A 22,684-nucleotide genomic window follows, 5' to 3' on the forward strand; every position below is an offset into this window, starting at 1 on the left:
GACGCCAAGGAATAATTATTAGTTCGCTTTATTGTTATCATTTATTTTTGTAAGACACTTCTGCAATGTAATAATTTTTGTGACATCTATCTCTATACACTTGGTCATTATATGTGATGTTCTTATTGGACGCATATATGAGACGCACCCATGTTTATCTCTTAAATCTGGGTGTGACACTACACGACCACTGACCACTAGAGATAGCAACGAGGAATTTTCTGTCGGACAATAGCTCCCCATCCCCATCCTCGTGAAGAAAAAAAATTTCCCGCGGGGATTCCCACAAACGCTCGTGGAGGATATTTCTTTCCCATCCCTATTCCCTGCGGGGATAAATCTCCGACGGAGATCCCGTCTCCACTTAAATTATAATTAGAACATATGTACTTTGTTATTAATATAAAATATTATCACTTATACATATTGTCATATATATATAATATTATATGTACATCAAAATGAGCATATTTATAACAATAAATGGTCTCTTGAAAATATAATTATTTATTTTTATCATTAACTAGTACAAAAAAACAATATTACGTCTAATAGCTTGTTTGGGTAATATCAGATTAGAGTGGATGAAGGTGGTATGTGGTGTATTTAAGTGTAATATAAACTAATTTTTCTTTCAATTCTCTTCAATACACCTCAATACACTTCAATCCCTCTATACCCAAATAAAGCGTAAAGACTTGTTCGATTAGGGGTGGATTGAGGGGGATTGAGGCCTTGTTCGTTTTTGTCGGATTGGTGGGTCGGAACGATTCCTAACCGGATTGTTTTTCTAATTTATATAAACTTTGTTTAGGACTTGTTCGTTTGTGTCGGATTGGTGGGTCGGAACGATTTCTAACCGGATTGCTTCTCTAATTTATATAAACTTTGATTAGCTGGAACTATTTCGGGTGCAATCCGATAGAAACGAACAAGACTTTAGGCCTTGTTCGTTTGTGTCGGATTGGTGGGTCGGAACGATTCCGAACCGGATTGCTTCTCTAATTTATATAAACTTTGATTAGCCGGAACGATTCCGGGTGCAATCCGATGTAAACGAACAAGGCCTTAAGTGGAACGATATTCCAAATGCAATCGGACACAAACGAACAGGGCCTGAAGGAGATTCAATCTCCTTCTATACAAATTTAAATAGGAACTTTCTTAAACTCTTTTAAACCGAACAAGCCCTAACGGATCGCTGCGGGGATGGGGATGGAGAATTCCCGTTTATCCGTTCAGGAAATAATTTTGTCTGTTTAAATCCCATGAGAAAAAAAAAACTCATCCCCGTGGATCCGGGCCCATTGCCATCTCTGCCGACCACACCGGCACACCCCCGCAACCACTGTTCCCGCCGATTCGTTTCGTCCCACCGCGCCAAACTGCGACGACGGCGGTCGCAGAGTTGCCTTCCCTCCAACCGTACCGCCGCCGCCGCCGCTGGTGAGTCCCGAAGATGAGATCTCTCCCGTTCCTGTGATTCGAGCGCTTCCCCTTACAGCCGTTGCGCCCCTGCTCCGCTTTGCTTCAGACGAGCATATTGGGCCGAGCGCCTCCCCGGCCAGCAGCGGCACCGTCGCCGGTTCCAAGTCCGGGGTCGACGCGCTGTGGGGCTTGCTGAAACTGGTACACGTTCTGCCTACATCCACCCGTCTCTCTCTCCTTGCTGATTGAGACGGTAACACAATTAACGGTTCAGTTTAGGTTTAGGGGCGGCGATGTGTGTGCTTCCTAACCTGGAAGCAAACCTTATGAATTATATATGATCATCCTTGTGTCATTTCCTTCTTAACTTCCATGCGTGCATGCCTCATTGCCTCCTCTGATTTGATAAAGTAACCAGGCTTTATTTATTGAATTTTGGACACGAGAAGGCTGAACTGAGCAGAAGATAATTTGCTTTAACGACAATCAATGATGAACATTTCACTTTGTTGCCAGCAGTCAAGAGCCTCCCCTCTAGTTTAGGATTATGATAAGCCAATTCACCATAGCTGGGTTGGCCATTCTGAATTATGTTTTTCTCGCTGCCAACACAGTAGCTAACCACCTTTCTAGACATATATCTTTTAGGACTAACTAGATTCATTGTATAACACAAAAATTGGGCTAATATATCCTACCTGGCTAGCTAGCCTGGTTACTTTAACCCTGAATACAGCCTAAACCTATTGCTAGTGTTCCCAGTTTGTATCCCCCTGTAGCTCGGTACCTGGGCTGTAGTGCTCAAGGTCAACTGTCCAAGCTTCTCTCCTTTGCCATCCCAACGAGATCATATCTGAATCCCATCAGAGGTCATTATCTTAACTTCCCAACGGTGTAGGTTGAACCCTAAGCTCTACCTCAGTAAACTGAGGGAAGAAAAACCACCACTGTGGCACTGCCCCAACTCAACATTCTTTCTTATCACCGTGATTGGCCTGCCAAGCAGTGGCAGACCCAACACAAAATTTAAGGTATCAGATATATGCCCATGTTTCCTTATCATGCATATATTTCTGATTGAATGGAACCAATTTCATATCTTAAAGCATGTCCTTGGGTCAGCAGGGGGGAAGGGGGTGCTGCCGAGAAGGGGCTAGGGCATAGGGAAGGAGCATGAGAAGGGGCCGCCACCAGGAAGGGGTTGGGGCTAGGGCATAGGGAAGGAGCATGAGAAGGGACCGCCACCAGGAAGAGGTTGTGGCTAGGGCTGAGGGCTAGGAAGGGTCTGGTCGCTGGGGAAAGGAGCTGGGAGTGTAAAACAGTCATTGCCAGTGGTGAAATTTTTTAAATAAATATTTTTAATTTGAGAATTATAGAGATTAGAGAGGTATCCTGTTGGTGTGGACATTTTAGAGAGTTCAACAGCTCGTTGTGCATTTTAATGAAGCCGCATGTTGGTGTGGGCATTATTCCAATTATCTCGCTGTCAAGGAAGCTGCTATTTTGAGCCTGCCCCCTGCTTCGTTCTCAGTTGTCAATAGTTGCAGTCTCATACTCTCATTGGACTTTGAGGCAACATATCCTCTCCTAGATCCTCACCAGATTACAACCTTTACTTAATCAGTCAATTTTGTTTAATTTTTTGGTGCAAGTTAATATTGATCTTAGTCTATCATTTTTTTTTGAAACGAACCAGGCAGGAGAGCTGCCGATTATATTAATAAAGAAGAAGTGGTCCGGATCGGACTAAACAACAAAACAAACAACAGGCGGTTGGATTGGGACATCAACACGCCGACACCATACAACTTAACTCGCCGGTTGGACTGGGACATCAACACGGCACCACACTCACCGCCGACACAGAGTACCCAAACAAACACAGGCAGCGGCAACCCCACACGAGAGCATATAAAACTGCTAAAGGTCATCGTTGTCAAGCAAGGATGCAGAGCATCCAGCAACTCCGACTTCCCAAAGCAGCTGACAGACGAACCAAACGAAAAGCTTTGTGTCTCAACTCACTAACTATTTCATATTTCAGCCCACTAACTATCAGTGTCTCAACTCTCACGTCTAATTGTGTTCAGGTGAATGCTTTATTACTGGAGTTGTGCTACAAGACGTCATGTTCAATTTGAGGGTTACTAATTACTTGTTTCATTCTGTGTGCAGTCATGAGGATGCTAGCAATAAGATATCTGCATAGGACTGTTGCTGCAAAAGCCCGACACAGTGGTGAGAAGCCTTTACACTGAGCCAAAGGTCCTGGGTTCGACGCAGCCTCTTTGCGGTAAGAGTTGTCTCAGTTATTCCTTCCCCACACCCCACTCATGTAGGAGCCGCTAACACTGGGTGTCCTGTTGTTGCAAAGGCCGATACGATTATGGCGCTGAAGCTATGCAGGAGGCTATCAGGATTTATTGTTGGTGCGAATTCTAGATGTTGTAGGCTAAGTGATGTTGATAAGTTTGCTTTACTGTTCCAAAACTGCACAGATGTGAGGTCTCTGAAGAAGCTCCATGCTCGTGTTCTGACACTTGGACTTGGCAGGGATGTTATTCTTGGCTCTGAAATTTTGATTTGTTATGCTAGTTTAGGTGTCCTGTGCAAGACAAGACTTTGTTTCCAAGGCTTCTTAAATAATGATCTTGCTGAGTGGAATTCAGTCATGGTTGACATTTTTAGGGCTGGTTATCCTGAGGAAGCTATTCTTTTGTACAGAGGATTGAAGTTGCGTCAGATTGACTTAGATGAGAAAACTGTTACTTTTGGCTTGAAGAGCTGCATTGAACTTCGGAATTTGTTATTGGGCAAAGGAATGCATGCAGACTCAGTAAAGCTTGGCCTCAGTAGGGATAAATTTGTTGGTTCTTCTCTTGTTGGGTTATACTCTAAGCTTGCCAGAATGGATGATTCACAGAAGGCATTTGAAGAGATTCTGGACAAGGACATCGTTTCTTACACCTCGATGATCACTGGTTATTCTGAAAATATGGATTCTACTTCATGGAATGCATTTAAAATTGTTAGTGACATGTCGTGGAGCAACTTGGAAGTAAATCGTGTGACTCTGGTTAGCTTACTGCAAGTTGCGGGTAATCTGGGAGCAATTAGAGAAGGGAAATCAGTACATTGCTATTCAATAAGGAGAGATATTGGTATCTCAGATGAAGTTCTAGAGACCAGCCTTGTTCACATGTACATGCAATGTGGAGCTTGCCAATTAGCATCTGCTGTCTTGAAAAATTCGGCGCAATCTGTGGCTTCCTGGAATGCAATGCTTGCTGGTCTTGTTCGAACCGGACAGAGTGGAAATGCAATACACTATCTTTATATCATGCTATATGAGCATAAGGTAGTTCCAGATTCTGTAACCTATGCAAATGTGATATCTGCTTGTGCTGAGCTATGCAATTCAGGCTATGCTGCCAGTGTTCATGCCTACATAATTAGAAGGTCTATTCCTCTAGATGTAGTTTTGGCCACAGCTCTTATCAAAGTATACTTGAAATGCACTAGAATTACGATATCCAAGCGTCTCTTTAATCAATTGGTGGTTAAAGATACAGTCTCCTATAACGCCATGATCTATGGTTATCTCCAAAATGGCATGGTCAATGAAGCTATTGCGTTGCTCAAAGAAATGGTGACAGAATGTGTTGCACCAAATTTTGTGACCATTCTTAGTCTGCTTGCAGCTATCGCTGATCACAAAGATTTTGCTAGAGGGAGGTGGATTCACGGGTTTTCAATTAGACATGGTTTTTGTTCCAATGTCGACATTGCAAATCAAATCATACGTATGTATTCTGGTTGTGGAAAGATTGCATCAGCAAGGATTGTATTTGCTTCATTTGAAAACAAAAATTTAATTTCATGGACTACCATGATGATGGGATGCTTATTCTGTGGACATGGAGGTCAAACAGTTGAATTATTTCAATTATTAATGCAACAACACGACAATAAACCTGATTCTATCGCTGTTATGACTGCAATTCAGGCTGTTTCTGAGTTTGGACATTTGAAAGGTGTAAAGCAAGTTCATTGCTTTGTCTACCGTGCCTTGTTGGAGAAAGATACGAAGACCATGAATTCTTTGATAACTGCATATGCCAAATGTGGCAGGTTGGATTTATCAGTAAGTTTGTTCTTGAGTTTGGAACACAGAGATCTAGATTCATGGAATTCTATGATCAGCGCTTATGGGATGCATGGATTTTATACTAAGGTACTTGAAATGTTTAAGCTGATGGAAGAAGGAAATATTAATCCTGATGGGTTAACATTTTCTTCAGTGCTTTCTGCATGCAGTCATGCTGGTCTAATTAAGGAGGGTCTGCATATTTTTCAGTCAATGACCTCAATGTATTCAGTTCGTCCACAGGAAGAGCATTATGGTTGCTTTGTTGATTTAATGAGTCGAGCGGGACATCTTGAAGAAGGATACAAGTTCATAAAGTTATCTACCTTAAATGACAAATCTAGTGTACTTTGTGCTTTACTTTCTGCATGCAGAACTTATGGAAATACAATGCTTGGGCAGGTTATTAGCAATGAGCTCCTTGAGGTTGGACAACAGAATCCAGGTACTTATGCTTTGATTTCAGAAGTATTTGCTCAGAAAGGACAATGGAATAAATCAGCTAGTATAAGGAATAGAGCAAAAGAAAATGGGTTGAGAAAACTTCCTGGTTCTAGCTTGATCGAATCAGTGGAGCAAGTTAGCAAGGTGTGTTAGACAGGTGTAAGAGCATCACATGTAATTGGTGCCTTTATCATGTGCTTGAACCACCATTCAATCTCAATATGAAGCAAAATTTTGTTATGCTCTGAAAGCCTGAACCATTTTGAAGGAAAATGCAAAGTTCACAGTGCCTTTACCAACACGCATACACACTATCGGCTTCTTATGAAGAAAAAGGAGATAAATATCATGTTTGAACATGCTGATTGTTTTGTTCCTTCAAGGATCAAGGCAGATGTTTGAGAGGCACAAGTAGCAGACAGTGGTATGGTTGCACATGTTTGGCTTGATATTTCTGCTTTACATTATTTCTCGTATTGGGTCTGTTGGGCACTGACGCATGCGATGCACTGTCAGATGGACCTAAACACTTGGAGAGTAGGTGAGAGCTCAGGTGCACGCCAAGACAAACGGTGGGGAACTATAGCTTCTCGTTATGCGTGTCACATCCCGCTACAGGACGAGGGTATTTATAGCCTGTTCAGGGGTAGGTGGTTCAAAGTACGACCCTACCCCCAGCCACCAACTATATCCAGGGGATATTCCATGTAACAGAGTAATTACAGTGCCGTTCGTACAACATACAACACGCACTAGATTACACACCCGCACGCTACGCTGACTAGTGGGCCTCCTGGCGCGTCTTCTGGTGGGCCGACGTTGGACTGATCAACGTGTAGCCTTCACCGACATCCTTGGAGCCTTCGCGCCAGGTACCCTTCGTTCGATCTGGATGAGCGAAGGGTGACGAGTGGTCCGCGTCCGAGGCGTAGCGAAGGGTGATTTTACCCCTCGTTATATTAAGTAATTGTGAATTTACCCCTGTTGAGGTTGCACCCATACAAAATAGGAGGGTAGTTTGGACCTTTCATCCATTTCTTTTCACATTTTTTATTTTTTTAATCACTAATTCTGATGTTCACTAACGACGTTGAGAGGGAGAGAAACGGTAGCTTCGTTTTCAAAATAGAGGTGTAAAATCACAAAGTTGAAAATGACAATTGCATGGCCAACGAAGGGTATAATCACAATTATTCCAACATTTATTCGTTTACTTGCTAGGCATAAAGGACTAACTAAGAAATAGTAATTGTTAGTTGCCAGGACAAAACATCTGTAGATTTCCTTGCTAGGGTCCAATTAAGAATTATTGTCCAGACTAAGCTTCTCTAGATTTGCTTATCTAAGTTAGAAATTTATTTCTAGGACCTGTTGTCATTAAATTCAATGCATTGTTTGTCACTAATTAAATTCCATTAGTTATTGAAGTAACTCCATGATGCATTAGCTTCTTAAAAGCAATTGGATTAATCTCTGACCACACCATTTGTAACTATGTATGGCATAGTATAGCAAATACAAATTACAAAAAAATTATGTATAGGAAGTGTGAAAGAAAGCTCAATAAAAGCGCCAATTTAAAAGCAACACTACAAATAAATATGAATCCTTATCCCTATAGACCCATAAGTTGAGGCTTATGCCTTTTTCGTAGAAGTTCTAACTATCCTTAAGAATCTGAAGAACTGTTGCCTATGCCATCTATCCCCTTTTCTAGCGGAATCTTCCATCTATTCTTATTCAAACCCAAAACTTGATCTGTTGTTTTCAAGTGGGGTGCAGTTAGCAATTATATATATATATATATATATATATATATATATATATATATATATATATATATATATATATATATATATATATATGTCGGGTACCATAATTAGGGGTACCCCTAACACTCCTAAACTCGGCTGGTAATCACCATCAGCACAAGCTGCAGGGACTGATGAGCGTAATTCAGGTCAAGGCTTCGTCTACTCAAGGGACGCAATCTCGCCTCGCCTGAGCCCAGCCTCGGGCGAGAACAGTAGTCCCAGGCGAATTCACGCCTCGCCCGAGGGCCTCCTCAGCAACGGGCGCACCCTCGACTCGCCCGAAGCCCAGCTCGGGCAGGCTTCGTTGTGAAGCAACCTTGGCCAAATCACCTCACCAACCGACCGTATCGCAGGCGCATTCAATGCAAGGATCGCCTGACGCCTTATCCTGACACGCGTGCCTCAGTCGGCAAGGTCGAAGTGACCGCAGTCACTTTGCCCTCCCACTGACTGACCTGACAGGAAAACAGCGCCACTCGCCCCTCTCCGACTGTTGTGCCACCCGCCAGGGTGAGGCTGACAGCAGCTGAGTCCAGCCTCATGCACCACAGGAAGCTCCGCCTCGCCCGACCTTGGACCTCGGCCTCAGGAGGAAGTCTCCGCCTCGCCCGACCCCAGGGCTCGGCCCCGGCCTCGGCCTCGGAAGGTGGTCTCCGCCTCGCCCGACCCCAGGGCTCGGCCTCAACCTCGACCTCGGACGGTGGTCTCCGCCTCGCCCGACCCTAGGGCTCGGCCTCGACCTCGAACGGTGGTCTCCGCCTCGCCCGACCCCAGGGTCCGGCCTCAACCTCGACCTCGGGAGGAATCGTGTCCTCGCCCGACCCCGGCCTCGGCCTCAAGAGGAGCCTCCGCCTCGCCCGACCTTGGGCTCGTACCGACCACGCCGCAGGGGGTACATCATTACCCTACCCCTAGCTAGCTCAGGCTACGGGGGAACAAGACCGACGTCCCATCCAGACTCGCCCCGGTAACAAGTAATGATGGCTCCCCGCGTGCGTCCATGACGACGGTGGCTCTCAGCCCCTTACATGATGGTCCTCAAGGAGACGTCAGCAAGGTCTCAGCAGCCCCGACAGCTGTGCTTCTACAGGGCTCAAACGCTCCTCCGACGGCCACGACGCCGCGTACACAAGGCTCTAGCACCTCTCCGACAGCCACGTTGGCATGTACATAGGGCTCTGGCTCCTCTCTGCCGGACACGTTAGCATATTGCTACACCCCAATTGTACACTTGGACCCTCTCCTTTCATCTATAAAAGGAAGGGCCAGGGCCCTCATACGAAAGGTGGTCGCGCGAGACTCCCTCTCTCCCTCGCGAACGCTTGTAACCCCTACTGCAAGCGCACCCACTCTGGCGCAGGATAACACGAGCCGCGGTTTTCCCCCCTTTGTGTTCCATCTCGCGCCAACCCATCTGGGCTGGGGCACGCAGCGACAATTTTACTCGTCGGTCCAGGGACCCCCCGGGGTCGAAACGCCGACAGTTGGCGCGCCAGGTAGGGGCCTGCTGCGTGTTGACGAACAACTTCCCGTTGAGTTCCAGATGGGTAGTCTCCAGCAACCTCTTCAGCCCGGGACGCTGCTCCGTTTCGGGAGTCTCGAGTTCATGTCCCTCGACGGCAGCTACGACATGATACTCCTTCCTCCGCAGCGCGGTAGCGACAACGACGGTCGTTATCTCGCCCGGCGGCGGCGAACTCGACGACGTCTTCCCCCCGTGGCGGAAGAGCAGCATCCGTGTTTGTCCCGTCGCCTTCCTCGCCGCAGGAGAAGGAGGCGGGGCAACCGTGGCCAAGCAGGAGGCGGCACCTCGTTGGCTGTCGAGCGAGTCGACGACGCCGACACCCCAGCGGGGGACATGTCGGGCGTTGACCTCGCGCCTGAGACGACGACGAGCGTCGTTTCCCCGCAACACGCCAACCCCAAGCGGACAGATGACGCCAGCGCGCTCGCGAAGGGCTTGTTGGGCGTTAGCCTCGTACCTGAGATAACGATGCAGTCCGTCCCCGACGCGACTTCGTCATCGTCCATCGATCGAGAGTTACCGTCCGTTTTCCACCTTGTGCCTTTTAGATTCAGCTTCGATCCACCAAGCGATCCCGCTTCGGTGAGCGCTTTCATAAAGGCATATTCTAACCTTCCGGGGTACCATATGTGGTCAACCTGGGACCGACTGACGACCGTCTCGACCTACGGGCCCCCGGGTTCCGAGGAAGACGACGAGCCCGACTCTGGTTGGGTTTTCTCCGGGCTCGGTAATCCTAGCGCCATGCGAGACTTCATGACCGCATGCGACTACTGCCTCTCCGATTGCTCTGATGATGGCCACAGCCTTGACGACGAAGGTCGTGGCCCAAGTCGTGTTTCCACGTCGATCTAGAGGGTCACGACGAAGGCAACCACTTTGGTATGCCGGAGGACGATGATCCCCCTGGGCCTGCGCCTCGCGTTGACATCCTGCGGGAGCTAGCTGTGGTCCCAGTCCCTGTGGGGGGTCAGGACACACAGCTCAAGCAAATCTGCGAGATGCAGTCCAAGCTCGACGAGGAAGCATGACAACTTGTACAGCTCCGGCAAAACATCGAGCAGGAGTGGGCAGGCCGAGCACTAGCCGGAGAAGCGCGTCATCGGCCCCAGGACGTCCAGCGCCGTATCACTGACGATGCTAGGGCAAGGCTGCCCCTGACTTCCAGTGGGGTTGGCCAGAACTTGGCTGCAGCGGCAATACTACTCCGAGCGATGCCGGAGCCATCTACCACCGAGGGGCGGCGTATCCAGGGAGAACTCAAGAATCTCCTGGAGGATGCCGCGGTCCGACGGGCCGAGAGCTCTGCCTCCCGAAGGCAAGGGTACCCCCTGGAGCATCGCGCCGCGACTTCCCGATTCATGCGGGAAGCCTCGGTCCACACCGGGCGCACGCGGGACGCGACACCTGCAGCCCCGGGTCGCCTCGGCAACGAGCACCGCCGCCACGACCGTCGAGCCCGCCTCGACGAAAAGGTGCGCCGAGGCTACCACCCCAGGCGTGGGGGACGCTACGACAGTGGGGAGGATCGGAGCCCCTCGCCCGAACCACCTGGTCCGCAAGTCTTCAGCCGGGCCATACGACGGGCGCCGTTCCCGACCCGGTTCCGAGCCCCGACTACCATCACCAAGTACTCGGGGGAAACGAGGCCGGAACTGTGGCTTGCGGACTACCGGCTGGCCTGCCAGCTAGGTGGAACGGACGATGACAACCTCATCATCCGCAACCTCCCCCTGTTCCTCTCTGACGTCGCCCAAGCCTGGCTGGAGCATCTACCTCCTGCGCAGATTTCCAACTGGGACGATCTGGTCAAAGCCTTCGCTGGAAACTTCCAGGGCACGTACGTGCGCCCTGGGAACTCCTGTGATCTCCGAAGCTGCCGCCAGCAGCCAGGGGAATCCCTGCGGGAGTATATCCGGCGATTTTCGAAGCAGCGCACCGAGCTTCCCAACATTACCGACTCGGATGTCATCGGCGCGTTCCTCACCGGCACCACTTGCCGCGACCTGGCGAGCAAACTGGGTCGCAAGACTCCCACCAGGGCGAGCGAGTTGATGGACATCGCCACCAAGTTCGCCTCTAGTCAGGAGGCGGTCGAGGCCATCTTCCGGAAGGACAAGCAGCCTCAGGGACGCCAGCAGGAAGACGTCCCCGAGGCGTCCGCCCAGCGCGGCACGAAGAAGAAAGGCAAGAAGAAGTCGCAAGCGAAACGCGACGCCGCCGACGCAGATCTTGTCGCTGCCGCCGAGCACAGGAACCCTCGGAAGCCTCCCGAAGGGGCCAACCTGTTCGACAAGATGCTCAAGGAGTCGTGCCCCTATCATCAGGGTCCCGTCAAGCACACCCTTGAGGAATGCGTCATGCTTCGGCGCTACTTCCATAAGGCCAGGCCCCCGGCGGAAGGTGGCAAAGGCCATGACAACGACAAGAAGGAGGGCAACAAGGCAGAGGAGTTCCCCGAGGTCCACGACTGCTTCATGATCTACGGTGGGCAAGTGGCGAACGCCTCGGCTCGGCACCGCAAGCAGGAGCGCCGGGAGGTCTGCTCGGTGAAGGTGGCGGCGCCAGTCTACCTAGACTGGTCCGACAAGCCCATCACCTTCGACCAAGGCGACTACCCCGACCGCGTGCCGAGCCCAGGAAAGTACCCGCTCGTTGTCGACCCCGTCATCGGCAACGTCAGGCTCACCAAGGTCCTCATGGACGGAGGCAGCAGCCTCAACATCATCTACGCCGAGACCCTCGGGCTCTTGCAGATCGATCTGTCCACGATCCGGGCCGGTGCGGCGCCCTTTCACGGGATTATCCCCAGGAAGCGCGTCCAGCCCCTTGGACAACTCGATCTGCCCGTTTGCTTCGGGACTCCCTCCAACTTCCGAAAGAAAACCCTCACGTTCGAGGTGGTCGGGTTCCGAGGAACCTACCACGCGGTGCTGGGGAGACTGTGCTACGCCAAGTTCATGGCCGTCCCCAACTACACCTACCTCAAGCTCAAGATGCCGGGCCCCAACGGGGTCATCACCGTCGGATCCACATACCGACACGCGTACGAATGCGACGTGGAGTGTGTGGAGTACGCTGAGGCCCTCGCCGAGTCCGAGGCCCTCATCGCCGACCTGGAGTGCCTCTCCAAGGAGGTGCAAGATGCGAAGCGCCACGCCGACAACTTCGAGCCAGCAGAGGCGGTTAAGTCCGTCCCTCTCAACCCTAGCAACGACGCCTGCAAGCAAGTCCGGATCGGCTCCGAGCTCGACCCCAAATAGGAAGCAGTGCTCGTCAACTTTCTCCGCGCGAACGCCGATGTTTTTGCGTGGAGTCCCTCGGACATGCCCGGCATACCGAGGGATGTCGCCGAACACTCGCTGGATATCCGAGCTGGAGCCCGACCCGTGAAGCAGCCTCTGCGCCGTTTTGACGAAGAAAAGCGTAGAGCCATAGGCGAGGAGATCCACAAGCTGATGGATGCGGGGTTCATCAAAGAGGTATTCCATCCCGAATGGTTAGCCAACCCTGTGCTTGTGAAAAAGAAAGGTGGGAAATGGAGGATGTGTGTAGACTACACTGGTCTAAACAAAGCATGTCTGAAGGTTCCCTACCCTCTGCCTCGCATCGATCAAATCGTGGATTCCACTGCTGGGTGCGAAACCCTGTCATTCCTCGACGCCTACTCAGGGTATCACCAAATCAAGATGAAAGAGTTCGACCAGCTCGCGACTTCTTTCATCACACCCTTTGGCATGTACTGCTATATTACTATGCCATTTGGTTTGAGGAATGCAGGCGCGACATACCAGAGGTGCATGAACCACGTGTTCGGAGAGCACATCGGTCGAACGATCGAGGCTTACGTCGATGACATCGTAGTCAAGACGAGGAAAGCCTCCGACCTCCTCTCTGACCTTGAAACGACATTCTAGTGTCTGAGGGCGAAGGGCGTGAAACTCAATCCCGAGAAGTGTGTCTTCGGAGTCCCCCGAGGCATGCTCCTGGGGTTCATCGTCTCCGAGCGGGGCATCGAGGCCAACCCGGAGAAAATCGCAGCCATCACCAACATGGGGCCTATCAAAGACTTGAAAGGAGTACAAAGGGTCATGGGATGCCTTGCGGCTCTGAGCCGCTTCATCTCGCGCCTCGGCGAAAAAGGCCTACCCTTGTACCACCTCTTAAGGAAGACCGAGCGCTTCACTTGGACCCCCGAGGCCGAGTAAGCCCTCGGAAACTTAAAGGCACTCCTTACAAGTGCGCCCATCTTGGTGCCCCCCGCTGCAAGAGAAGCCCTCTTGATCTACGTAGCCGCAACCACTCAGGTGGTCAGCGCCGCGATCGTAGTCGAGAGACGAGAAGAAGGGCATGCACTGCTCGTCCAGAGGCCGGTCTACTTCATCAGCGAAGTGCTATCCGAGACCAAGATCCGCTACCCGCAAATTCAGAAGCTACTGTATGCAGTAATTCTGACGCGGCGAAAGTTGCGACACTACTTCGAGTCTCATCCGGTGACTGTGGTGTCATCCTTCCCCCTGAGGGAGATCATCCAGTGCCGAGAGGCCTTGGATAGGATAGCAAAGTGGGCGGTGGAGATCATGGGCGAGACAATCTCGTTCGCTCCTCGGAAGGCCATCAAGTCCCAAGTCTTGGCAGACTTCGTGGCTGAATGGGTCGACACCCAGCTACCAACAGCTCCGATCCAACCGGAACTCTGGACCATTTACTTCGATGGGTCGCTGATGAAAACAGGAGCAGGTGCGGGCCTGCTCTTCATCTTACCCCTCGGGAAGCACCTCCGCTACGTGTTGCGCCTCCATTTCCCGGCGTCAAACAATGTGGCCGAGTACGAGGCTCTGGTTAACGGGTTGCGCATCGCCATCGAGCTAGGGGTTCGGCGCCTCGATGCTCGTGGCAACTCGCAGCTTGTCATCGACCAAGTCATGAAGAACTCCCACTGCCGCGACCGGAAGATGGAGGCCTACTGCGACGAGGTTCGGCGCCTGGAAGACAAGTTCTACGGGCTCGAGCTCCACCACGTCGCTCGACGCTACAACGAGACTGCGGATGAGCTGGCTAAAATAGCCTCGAGGCGGACAACGGTTCCCCCGGATGTCTTCTCCAGAGACATACATCAACCCTCCATCAAGACCGACGACACGCCCGAGCCCGGGGAGGCCTCGGCCCAACCCGAGGCACCCTCGGCCGCCGAGGGTGAGGCACTGCGTGTCGAGGGAGAGCGGAATGGGGTCACGCCTAATCGGAACTGGCAGACCCCGTACTTGCAATATCTCCACCGAGGAGAGCTCCCCCTCGACAAAGCCGAAGCTCGGTGACTGGCGCGGCGCGCCAAGTCGTTCGTCTTACTGGGTGACGAAAGGGCAGGAGCTATTGCAAGAGATACACTCGGGGGCTTGCGGTCACCACGCAGCACCTCGAGCCCTCATCGGGAACGCCTTCCGACAAGGCTTCTACTGGCCGACGCCACTAGGATTGTACCCTCCTGCCAGGGGTGTCAATTCTACGCAAGACAGACGCACCTGCCCGCTCAGGCCCTGCAGACAATACCCAACACCTGACCGTTTGCTGTATGGGGTCTGGACCTCGTCGGTCCCTTGCAGAAGGCACCCGGGGGCTTCTCGCACCTGCTGGTCGCCATCGACAAATTCTCCAAGTGGATCGAGGTCCGACCCCTAATGAGCATCAGGTCTGAGCAGGCGGTGGCTTTCTTCACCAACATCATCCATCGCTTCGGGGTCCCGAACTCCATCATCACCGACAATGGCACCCAGTTCACTGGCAAGAAGTTCCTGGACTTCTGCGAGCATCGCCACATCCGGGTGGACTGGGCCGCCGTGGCTCACCCCATGACAAATGGGCAGGTGGAGCGTGCCAACGACATGATTCTGCAAGGACTTAAACCGAGGATCTACAACGACCTCAACAAGTTCGGCAAGCGGTGGATGAAGGAACTACCCTCGATGGTCTGGAGTCTGAGGACGACGCCAAGCCGGGCCACGGGTTTCTCGCCGTTCTTTCTAGTCTATGGGGCCGAGGCTATCTTGCCCACAGACTTAGAATACGGTTCCCCAAGGACAAGGGCGTACGACGACCAAAGAAATCAGACCGACCGAGAAGACTCGCTGGACCAGCTGGAAGAGGCTCGGGACGTGGCCTTACTACACTCGGCGCGATATCAGCAGTCTCTGCGACGCTACCACGCCCGAGGGGTTCGGCCCCGAGACCTCCAAGTGGGAGACTTCGTGCTTCGGCTGCGGCAAGACGCCCGAGGGCGCCACAAGCTTACTCCCCCCTGGGAAGGGCCGTTCATCATCGCCAAGATTTTGAAGCCCGGGACATACAAGCTGGCCAACGATCAAGGCGAGGTCTACAACAACGCTTGGAACATCCGACAGCTACGTCGCTTCTACCCTTAAGATGTTTCGAGTCGTTCATATGCCTCGTTTTCTTTACATACACAAATAGAGTCTAACCGTCAAGGAAGGGTCAGCCTTGCCTCGGCGAAGCCCGACCCTCCCTCGGGGGCTAGAAGGGGGGGGAACCCCCTCTGCGTCAAAATTTTCCTCGGAAAAAGTCTTTCTGCCAGAACATCTTTCGCGCTTTTCGACTGCTTCGATAGCAGGATCCTGAAAACGACGGAGTACACGTAAGCGGCAAGGCCGACCGAGGGACTCCTACGCCTCCGAGATACGGATACCTCACTCATCACCTTCTGCGATAAGTAACTCACGTTCGGATAAGCGATTCTGCTGACCGAACAAGTCTTAACGCTCGAAAACTTTTCTGCCAGAACGATTTTCGTGCCTTCTCGACTATATCGATAACATAATCCTACGAACGAGTAAGAGTGCACGTAAGCGGCAAGGCCGACCGAGCCGAGGGACTCCTACGTCTCCGGGATACGGATACATCACTCATCACCTTCCGTGAAAAGTAACTCTCGCTCGGATAAACGATTCTGCTACCGACGAACAAGTCCTGATACTCGAAACAAGAGGAAAGGAAACACAGCTTTACAACACGACAATAATATGTTTGGGCCTCGGCGGCCACAAAAAACATACGCACACTACAGACAAACTCTCCCTGCAGGTTCAGACATCAACAGAAGGAGCAGCAACACCCTCGGCGTCGTCTCCACCTTCGGCGGAATCTGGCCCGGCCTTGGACGGCGACACGGGCGAAAGGATCTCCACCTCGAAGGAGGACGCCAGCACCACGCTCGGGCCATCATAGCCAAGGTCTCCGCAAGGGTCCCAGCCCGGGCAGACACCTCGACCGGCCGCTCCGTAGCCTCAGCTAGCTGTCCCCCGAGGACATCAGCCCGGCTCACGACCTCGGTAGCATGACTCCGAGGCTGGTCCCGCTAACGGACGACCTGGCCAAGCTCCAGTCGTCGCTGCTGCACCTCCTCGGCCAGGGAGGCCACGTGCTCCCGGGCCGACGAAGCTTCTTCTCGAGCCGACTCCGCCTCTGTCCACGCTGACACCGCTGCCTCCGGCTCCGGCTCATCACAGAGCAGCCGAGGGTTCTATAACTGAGCAAGAGAAGCCTTGGGTGGCAAGGCCGACCGAGCTGAGGGACTCCTACGCCTCCGGGATACGGATACCTCACTCGTCACCTTCCGCACAGGGCAACAAACACTCGGTTAAGCGGTTCAGCTAGCCGACAGGCGAGTCCTAGTTCTCGAAATGAGGAAGAAACACGGTATTACACTCAAATACCCAGATGTTCAGGCCTCGACAGCCACAATGAAAAAACACCGGCACTCAAGGTGCCATTACAAACGGAACTCCGGTTCCACTCCCGCGGGTATGAACAACCTCCACATCGGAGGGCCTGCAGGACGACAAACTCCGGGTGGCTCGCCGCCAACCACTGCAGCAGCGTCAACGACCTCCGTCTCGGACGGCAAGACAGCTGCAGCGACGACCTCAGGGCAAACGCTGCTGCTGGAGGTCCCTCGCCCACGTCCCCACACGAGGGGCGAGGACAAGCCGCCAAGGCCGAAGAGCCGGAGGTCCGACCGCAGGTGGCGCCGACGATCTCGTCGGCGGAGAAACCTTCTCTGGCTGCCACCACCTCAGCACCGACGACGGCAGCCACCTGCCCACCAACACCGCACCAGCGAGCACCGGCCGCCCCAAAGCGCACCGGCAGGTCCTCACTCACGTCCTCGCCGCAAGAACGAGAACGGGACCGTCTCAGAACACGAGTACCGCCCTCGCGGCGTACGACGTGTTGTGCGACCCCCGGTGCAGCCGGCCACAGTCGCCCGGACGGAGGACGAAATGCTGCACCCTGGCTAGGCAGCAGCAGTTCGCCTTCCCCCGCATGGCTGGAGGACGCCTCCTTCGCAGAGCTGGAGGATGGTTTCCACCCCCATATGCCGAAGGAAGAAGCGAGTCACCAGCCCACGCGAAGGCAGGCCCCGACTCACCTCGCCCTCCTCCCCAGCAAGGATGATGAAGATCCTTGAAGCTGAGGGCGGGGCAGAGGCCGCAGCCCGGCTTGCTTCTCCCCACCATCGAACTGGTGGTCACCATCCTGGGTGACCATCGGTGAGGGAATGCAGCCGGGCTGCCTGATGAAAATCCTTGAAGCCAAGCGATGGCTGAAGGGTGCCCACCTCCGTAAGGTTGCGCTCCTCCAACAACAAGACGAAGGTCACATACCTTTATAGATTAGGGAAGTATTCTCCCCTTTATATTTTCTCCCTATTTGCAAACTCCCCCTTTTACCAAAAACATCTTCCACAAAAATACCACATTTCTATGTACTTAGATGAAGAACGTGAAGTTGGTGGTAGTTAGATGTTTCTTTTGTAGTTTTGAGTTAGAGGATGTGATGTAATTTTACTTTTGATATAAACATTGGACAATAAACTGAACTTGTGAACTCTATCTAGAGATGGCTATACTCTTTTTCCCTTCTTACCAAAAGTTTTTTAACAAGGTAGCAATTGCACAACTCTAGTAATTTAATAGAAATAATAAGTTTTCATTTGGTCAAATTTGTTTGTCTTATCTTTTACTCCTTTGTCTCAAATTAAAATTCCTTTTAGATAATTAATAGATTTATACAATATTTGATGTATATGTTTTATATATGTATCTAGATTTATCATCATTTATTTGAATATAGACATAAAACCAAGAGCTAAAACGAATGCTATTGTGGGAAGGAGAGGGTATTTTTTATCAGATTTGTTTTGAATTTCGGGCCTCGGTGTGAACTTCGAGCTTTTTATAATTTTGGGTCCGAATTTGAATTTTGGTCCTTTTTATAATATCGGGTCACTCAAAATAAGCCCTAAACCCTATAAGCAATAATGTGTTGTGTCGTGAGCCGATGACTAAGCCTATAAACTGATCCGACACAACACATAATAACTAGGGATCATGCTCAAAATTTATGTGCCAAACTGCTTGTGCGGGTCGAGCGGTACAGATCACATGCGACTACCGACATTGTCACCATATTTGTTAAAGCGGTAAGGCAAGGTAAGACGACTGACCCCTTTTTACCTTTTAAGCGGTAAAGCGTAAGGCGAGATGACACTTTAAATATATTTAAAAATGGATTAAATACTGATATTTGAGAAAAATGTTTAGGATAAAAGTACTAATAAAGAACAAAAAATGGTAAAGAAAAGAAAAAAAATAGCACATTAGCCTAATTCAGCCCATCTAACCCACTAAACTTAGGTCAAACCCATTTATTCCCTCTATCTCCCAGCTTCCTATCTCCCAGCCGCATAGGGCTCTCTCCAGCCGCCACCTCTCTCTCCCCTCTCATATACCTCTCTCTCCCCGCTTCTCCATCTCCTAGCTGCACCAACGCCTCCTCTCCAGTCGCACCCGTGCCACCTGTCCCTCCCTCTCTCCCCTCTCCCAGTCCCCTCTCTCCCTGCTTCTCCTTCTCTCCACCGCTGGGAGATTCCCGTCGCTAGAGTAACAGTGCTAGAGATCTGGTGTCTTGGGCGTTGGGGATTTCAAAAGCGTCCACCTACAGTAGATCAAGGCATCCACGGAGCGACGCTTTAGGCGTTGAAGCGGACGCCTTAGTCTACGCAGTAAGGCGACTCAGACGCCTTACAGGTTAGCGTCGCCTTAACAACTATGAGTGACACTCGTGATAACGTCGTTTCTGTTCTTGGTGGAGGCGGGCCCCGTATGCCAAGTGTCAATGTGGTCTCCCTCTTAGACTCTCTCCAACAAGGGTCTCTAAACGCTCTTGTACGCTAGATTTAGCGATCGTAGCATCTGGTATGTCGTCCAACTAGAGATGGCAACGGACACGAACCGCGGATAACAAACCTGATGGGGTGCAGATATGGGTGTAACTATATATCTGTGGGCAAGGATGAGTGAAAGTCGCCTAGAGGGGGGTGGATAGGCGGAAACTGAAATTTGCAACTTTAAACACACTACAAGCCGGGGTTAGCGTTAGAATAAAATCTGAGTCCGGGAGAGAAGGGGAAAACAAATCAATCAAGAAATAAAGCGGATAACACGGTGATTTGTTTCACCGAGGTTCGGTTCCAAAGAACCTAGTCCCCGTTGAGGTGGTCACAAAGACCGGGTCTCTTTCAACCCCTTCCCTCTCTCAAACGGTCACTTAGACCGAGTGAGCTTTCTTCCTTGATTTTCCGGGTCACTTAGACCCCGTAAGGACCACCAGACAATTGGTATCAATTGCTTCGCTTACAAGTCTTTTGTATGATGAAGGGTGTTCACCCTTATCACCTTTTGAGTGGGATAATCAGGGAGTCCCTGGTTTAGGGGAGGGCCTCAGGTGTTGGCTCAGCCGGGTTAGGTGTGTAACATCCCAATTTTGATCCCAAGGTTAGAAACCCTCAACTCCTAAACCCTCCTTATTTATCCCCTAAGACCCCCCATCTCATGAAACATTTCATTCATCATATGCATGCATCCTAGTTGTTAGTAGCACCTCACATAGAATATTTTGACACCCAAGAAATTTAGATAAATATTTATTCAAAGGGAAAAGAGATTATAGAAGAGGAGAAAGTAAAATAGACTTGGAAATAGGAAAAGCAAAAGGAAAAGGAATTCCTCTCCCCCCGGTTGGGCCGATTCCGACCCAAGTCTTTCCCCTCTCCCACTTCCGCGCGCTCGGCCCACCTCCCGCGCGCCCACGCCTGCCACTGACAGCTCGACCCTGCCCGACAGCCGCACCCGCCCTCCCCCTCTTGATCGCCCTCTCTCTGGCAGGCGGGCCCCGCTTGTCAGCTCTCTCCCCTCGCCCATGATCGGCTATCGACGCGATCACCGCCGGCACCGCTCGTCCCGTCACCTCGCCATTACTCATCCACCAGCAAGGTTTGGCGCCTTGCGTCCCTGTCCCCTTGCGCAGCCCCGAGCCATCCTGTCGCCACTGTGCACCATCATCGCCGCGGCAATCATCGCCGGTGCTCGCCACCTCTCCTCCCTCCCCATCCCCGGCCGCCTATAAAAGGACCGCCCCAAGCCCCTTCACCGCACCAGGCCTTAGCCACTCCATCTTCCTCCCTCTGACCCAATCGAGCTCGACGCCATTGTCCCTCCCCTCTTCGGTGAGCTCCGCTCTCCCCTCTCTGGTGGCTTATGCTCAAATTGCTTTAGCGCTTAAGCTCCGCCTCTACGCCGCAAGCCTAGCACACACTTCTTCTTCGCCTATTGCGCCCGGTAGCCTCGCCGGCGACCTCACCGCCGTCGGCCCCCGCCACCTCACCACGGACCGATCGTCCTAAGACCCCACCAGCCAAATTGACCCCTCCACCCTGATCTCCTACCCCCACCCGTGCTTCGTCACCGACCCAACCACCCGAAACCGGATCACCGGCGGAGAACCACCGTCGAACTACGGCGACCGGTTTTCCACTCGGCCGACCCCCCCCCCCCATCACCAACCCCGTAACGTTGTCCCCCCCCTCGCTGGCACGTGGGCTCGCGCCCACGGCGCCGTCAGCCGCGCCGCTCGCCCGCGCGGCAGCGCGCGCGCCCCCAGCTGGGCCAAAATCCCCCCGGGCCTAGTTAGCAAGGAAATCCTTTTTCCTTTTATTTTTCCCATTTCTTTTTCCTATTTTCATATATAAATGCATATATTGATATTTTATGCACCAAAAATAGTCTAAATAATAAAGAGAGCACAAAATAATAATATTTAAAACTTGGCACACTCCACTAAGCCACCATGGTTGATGTATTGTTCGTTGCTTGTTTTTGCTAGGACAAGAGGGATCCGATTCTCCGGAATTTATAGCTCCGGAAGAAGGCCAGGAACCCGACCTCTCTGAAATAGACCTTTCGTGCTAGGAGAACTTCGACGAAGGCAAGTACATTCTTCCCTTGATGCATAAATTACCTACTCTTTCTACCACTACCTAAGCCAGGAATAAAGGTTGGGTCCTTTGCATTGCGAGAAGAGAGATAGCCCGCATTAAAGAATATCTTTTGAGTACAAAATGTGGGATGAGAAAAGGGTGGCGTTTTTAATAAATGATGTTTTCAAAAAGTGTATGATGAAGGGTATTCATCCTTATCACCTTTTGAGTGGGATAATCAGGGACTCCCTGGTTTAGGGGAGGGCCTCGGGTGTTGGCTCAGCCGGGTTAGGTGTGAGCAGAAGGATTGTCCCCTCATATAAGGACCGGTTTGTCATCCTTCACTACCTGTACTCATGACAAGTACAACCACTCGATACTGTATGGGCAGTCACTCAATCTGAACTCGTACGGTCCAAACCCCAGGGTTATGCTGGCTGGGGAGCACCGGGAGGATAAGGAGGGGGAATGTTTTGTCCGGTTTTAGACATGGTGGTGGCCTGACTCCTTCCGATATAACTGTTAAGGTAAGGACGTGCGAGGAAAGAAAGAGATTCGGATTTGGGTCTCATTGGTCATGAGACCGCAGAGCCGGACTAGTGGGTAAAGTGTACCCCTCTGCGTAGATTTCAAACCTATTCGAATAGTCCGTGTCCACTGGTATGGACGAGTCTGGTGTGGTATGGCAACTAGTGTTTATGATCTCCGCAAATAGGGAAATGTGTGTGTGGGTGTTTTTTGGAAATGAAAACAATGCCACGGGAGCAGGAAGCTCAGTGGTGGTTGAGTGTGAAAATGTGCTACTTCTTCCTTTGGGGAAAACCATCAAAGTATTGCCTTTTCTGAAAAAGAAGAGTGACTTCAGCTCCACCATATAAAGCATGTATTATATAGGTCCCTCTCTTTTTACGGGCGGGATGGGCTTGCAGAATACCTAGTGTATTCACCCAGATTTATTTATGTTTTTCAGTAGCTGAAGACTTCTTTACTGTTAT

General features: G+C 51.3%; 1 protein-coding gene across 7 annotated transcripts; it reads left to right on the plus strand.

Moving 5' to 3' along the window:
- Positions 1-1,200: 1,200 nt before the first annotated feature.
- LOC100273888 (Pentatricopeptide (PPR) repeat-containing protein-like) lies at positions 1,201-7,049 on the plus strand. Of its 7 annotated transcripts, XR_561730.4 has the most exons (6): positions 1,276-1,446; positions 1,535-1,629; positions 3,125-3,518; positions 3,604-3,721; positions 3,803-6,443; positions 6,536-7,049. XR_561730.4 is itself a non-coding variant. In XM_008669757.4 (5 exons), the coding sequence occupies exon 5, from the start codon at positions 3,815-3,817 to the stop codon at positions 6,170-6,172; it is 2,358 nt and encodes a 785-aa protein (XP_008667979.1). In that variant the 5' UTR covers positions 1,276-1,446; positions 1,535-1,629; positions 3,125-3,518; positions 3,604-3,721; positions 3,803-3,814; the 3' UTR covers positions 6,173-7,049. The 7 variants fall into 7 exon arrangements, 4 of the variants coding, with proteins under 4 accessions (XP_008667988.1, XP_008667986.1, NP_001347412.1 ...); XM_008669757.4 differs by having other exon boundaries at positions 3,803-7,049; XR_002266990.3 differs by lacking the exon at positions 1,535-1,629 and having other exon boundaries at positions 1,281-1,446.
- The last annotated feature ends 15,635 nt before the right edge of the window (positions 7,050-22,684 follow it).

Source organism: Zea mays, chromosome 1 (genome assembly GCF_902167145.1).
Source record: "Zea mays cultivar B73 chromosome 1, Zm-B73-REFERENCE-NAM-5.0, whole genome shotgun sequence".
Lineage (NCBI taxonomy): Eukaryota > Viridiplantae > Streptophyta > Magnoliopsida > Poales > Poaceae > Zea > Zea mays.

Excerpts from the sequence above, each read along its gene's own strand:
- LOC100273888 (XM_008669766.4), top strand. The coding sequence starts at position 3,815 with ATGGCGCTGAAGCTATGCAGGAGGCTATCAGGATTTATTGTTGGTGCG.